Source organism: Chionomys nivalis, chromosome 3 (assembly GCF_950005125.1).
Source record: "Chionomys nivalis chromosome 3, mChiNiv1.1, whole genome shotgun sequence".
Classification (NCBI taxonomy): Eukaryota; Metazoa; Chordata; class Mammalia; order Rodentia; family Cricetidae; genus Chionomys; species Chionomys nivalis.
Window position 1 is genome coordinate 37,415,585 of NC_080088.1, and position 4,558 is coordinate 37,420,142.

Here is a 4,558-nt window from a genome sequence, read left to right on the forward strand (position 1 = left end):
TGAAACCAGGTAACATGGAGAATAACAACAATTTTTGACTTGTAAAATTTAAAGTTACGTCAAACAATGTTTCTAAGTGGATATTATCACCAGAGTTGAAAATCACTGGGAACCACTGAATCCACAAAATTTCAGGACATCACCTTCTAGACAAGATTTTGGTTAGTCAGAAAACGAAACACTTTGTGTTATACTGTAAATATCCAATGAACAGTGTTTTAAGAAAGATGAAAGTAACAGTATTTCCTCTAAGAAATGAATAGATCCTATAAGTCGCTAATTATACAAATGGAAAACAATATTCTTAGCATTATAGAAACATTAACTTTATCAAATTATGAAGAAACATCAGAAAAGTCAGACCACAAAATATTTTACAAGATATATGAAATATATATATAGTATGTACTTGTAATATTACATAAATGGCATGAACTATTATATAGATAAATTATATACTATCTATATTGTATATTAATATATAAATCATATACATATCATATATTATTACATATATCATATATTGTATTAATAGATAATATTATCTATATTATATAATATTATTTTGCCAGAGTTTTCTGTCCTACCTGGTCCCCACAGCCATTCAGTTCCAAAGCAACACACAGAGGCCTACATTAATTATAAACTGGTTGGCCTATTAACTCAAGCCTCTTATTAGCTAATTCTTACATCTTAAATAAGCCCATAATTTTTGTTCATGTTAGCTCTGTGCTTGGTACCTTTTATCAGCAAGGCATTCTCATCTTGTTTTCTCTGCATCTGTGTCATGACTTTAGACTCAGCCTTTCCTCTTCTCATAATACTCCTCTTTTTATCACCCAGCCTCTGGCTACTGGTCTATCAGCGTTTTATTAAAGCAATACAACTGATAAATCTTTACTGGGTACAAGATTATTGTTCCACAGCAAACTTATACATAATATGCTATATTATTTGAGATATGGATTATAAGTTTAGTCTAAAAATATTAACAAATTATACAAATCTGATATTAAAGAACTTTACTGAAAAAGATCTTAATTGATTTTAGCATTTCCAAATCAGGCGCATCTCAGAATCATAAAAAAAAAATTCAGAAAACTAGTGAGTTAAAAAATATTAAGTTATTCATGCTTAGAAAACAGTAGAGATATGCAGAATCATGTTAACTCATTGCAACTCATTATTTCACCTAGTTTAATCAGTTCTCTACCTGAAATTCAATGAATTTTAGTACAGTTGACTAGGATAAATGTTGGCTGTGGAAGTGTCCTCTTAAGTTAGCCACAGAGACTCCACCAAGTTGCACAGTTATGGGTATTACCCTTGGTTGTTCTCCATAACTGCATAGATACAGACACCTGGCTTCAGAACATTGACAAACCCTATCAGAAGTATTTTTTTCTAGCTGTCTTATTTTCATAATGCTAGAATTTTCTGTATACAAATATGGTGTCCAAAAATTAGCAAAAATAGTCTTTCTGAGGTTTGGACTTTTAATCTTATAATACCAACTTGCCAAACAATATCTATTCACTGTTAGCGTAGTGGCAGGGCTGTGATTAGGGCAGCTAGCTGCTTTCTGATTGGGTCCTAGGCTTGCTCTGTTAGAGGGATTTTATGCCTAGTGCTGTGGATCTGGACAAAGGCCAATGGGCTTTCATAAAAACTATGGGTGAACCTATCACCTTTGTTTTCTTAAAGGGTTATGTGGTTAAACTGCCTACTAAATATTTAAATTTTATATCCATTTAATTTATGTGCTCAGCATCGATCAAATAATTTTCTCTTTGCAATTATTGATGCACGCAAACTCATTGTTGACTTATTGTGCTCAACAAGAAAAGTCTCCACAGTTGGAAGGAAATGCCTAAAATATGAGTGAGATTTCAGAAGATTGAACTCAAGGGTAGTGCAAACACAAACTTCTCATTATTACCAAAGCAAGCAAAACATGAGGTGACATTTACAGTTAACTTAAGCAAACACAAGTATAGGTGAGGGGATATATTTTAATATGTAATATAACATTCTTAGCCTATTTATTGTTAGTTATTTGTATGTTTATTTCATGGCTGACCATTTAGTACTGCATAACCAATTGGTATCTTCTGTGGATAAGACTATTTCTCCTGTTCTCAGCATTCATAAATTGCCTGTAGTTCTTTGTATATGGTTTAAGCATTTAAAGGTATTCTACAATTTTCTAGCTTTGAAACAGCTAAAGAAAACTCTTGTCAGAATCAGAGTGAGACTGGAAAAAATACTGAGTATTTCAGTTTAAATCTTTATATTCCAGAAAAACAAAGAAGAATGTCTGATTAGTCACTAGGAAATAAATATTACAAGCTTAGCACAATAAATAGGACATTTTTGGCAATTCTTTTTCTTTTTTTACTGAATAGCTATTTTTAAAAAAATATTTAGAAGTTTCAATAGTTTTCTGCTCTGTCAGGTTTGAATGACTTCTCATCATTTTAAAAATAGTGAACATACTAATGATTTTTATTTAAATTGGTAAAGGTATTGTGATTCCTACAACTAACTAACAATGACAATATTATGGAGGATAAACCGTTTGATTTAATAGATACATTGGGAGACACAGTGCCATATATGATGGACAAATAATCAAATGAAGGAAAAATTAAAACACATAAAATCTTATTGAAATACCATTGTTTTGAAGCACAGATTTTTAAAACTTACACATATAAAGTGGTTCAGAAAATTTGAGAGTAAAAATGACCAAAACTCCATATGAGAACATTCTAGTTAGAAAATAAATATTTTGAATGAATGCCTATTAAAATGTAACCAAATAAAAGAAAAAGTTTTAAGTTGAATATCATTTACCAAAAAGATTAGGTTCCACTGATAGATTTCTTATGATAAGATTATAAATAAAAGATTGCAATTTGCTTGAAATTTTAATACCTGAAATTGGGAAAGTTTCTAATGATGATAAATGGATGCCAACTTTGGAGATACTAATTTTTATTTCTAAAATTCAATAGATGTATTGGCAATTGAGATTAGAGACATTCCAATAGTTCAGCCATCTTTAATTCATTCCTGAGAACTTCAAGCATATTTTAGCAGAATTTCTTTAATATTTTATAATTTTATACAAATGTTCTTAGGCTTTTATAATTTAATAAAATTATTTTTTCTCATTTACCACTTTCTCATTATGTGTGTGTTTATAAAATGTCATGTTCAACTTTAAATCAGTTGTATAATGGATCTGGTACTTTTTTTTCTAATGTTGCAGAATCATCTCTTTTTCATGGTCCTTTTCACCACATTTATTACTTCCTTATTTCTCAGACTGTAAATGAAAGGGTTTAATAAAGGAATTACTAGGGTATAGAAAATAGCAACAGGTATATCTTTATCTCCTTCAGTGACTGAATGTGGTTGAACATACTGGAAGAGAAGAGAACCATAGAATATGGATACAGACAGAAAGTGGGATGCACAAGTTGATAAGGCTTTGCCTCTACTCTCATTAGATTTCATTGTGAATATAGTGAAAAGTATATAAAAATAAGACACAAGAACTATGGTGATAGTAAAGATTAAAATTGAGCCTGCCAAAATAAATAATATCAGCTCATTGATATGTGTATCAGTACAAGAGATTCTATATAATGGAAGGACATCACAAAAAAAGTGCTTGATTACATGAGACTTACAGAACTTTAACCTCAACAGTAGCCCCACTTCAATCATAGGATGCAGGATTCCTGCTATGTAGGCTCCTATGGTCATCTGAAGGCAGAGTTTCTTGGACATCATGGTGTGGTACTGCAGTGGGTTACATATGGCCACATAGCGGTCATAGGCCATTGCTGCCAGAAGGAAGCAGTCTGTAGTCTCAGCAAGACAGAGAAAAGAAAACTGTACCATACATTCATAGAGAGAGATCTTTCTGTCCACAGAAAAGAAGTTCTGTAACATCTTGGGAGTGATGGCACAGGAGCAGCAGGAATCCATGAGAGCCAGGTTGCCCAGAAAGATGTACATGGGTGTGTGAAGACGGCGTTCCATGTAGATCAAGACCACCAGCCCGAGATTCCCAACCATGGTGACCAGATAGATGACAGAGAATACCAGGAATAGAAGGATCTTCAGGTTAGGGTGATCTGAGAATCCCACCAGGATGAACTCTGTTGTTAATGAATAGTTGTTCTTAGACATTTCATCTTGCTTGTTGTCACTGCAATTACAAAAATATAAAATCATAATGGTGAGAATAGAATTTTTTCTTCTTTCTTATGAGGGAAGTTTCTTATTTGTGCACCTGATATTGTCTCAGTAACTATGCTTCTTGAGAGTATTTATTTCCATATATCATTGGCATCTATGATTTCCAAATTTAACTCACATTTCACAGGAATAATCTTGTTACAAAACTGACTTATTTTAATTTGGAAAAAGTTTTTCTTTATGCATTTATGTAATTATATACTAATTATGGCACTCATATTTTACTGACTGCTCCAAAATCACTTTCATGCCAGGTTTGTTAAAGATCATTAAAATAAATTTTTAA

At 31.8% G+C, this 4,558-nt stretch overlaps 1 protein-coding gene across 1 annotated transcript; it reads right to left on the minus strand.

Annotated features, from left to right (window-relative positions):
- Window positions 1-3,276: 3,276 nt before the first annotated feature.
- LOC130871936 (olfactory receptor 5K3-like) lies at window positions 3,277-4,203 on the minus strand. The gene has a single exon (XM_057765656.1). The coding sequence runs from the start codon at window positions 4,201-4,203 to the stop codon at window positions 3,277-3,279; it is 927 nt and encodes a 308-aa protein (XP_057621639.1).
- Between the last annotated feature and the right edge of the window lie 355 nt (window positions 4,204-4,558).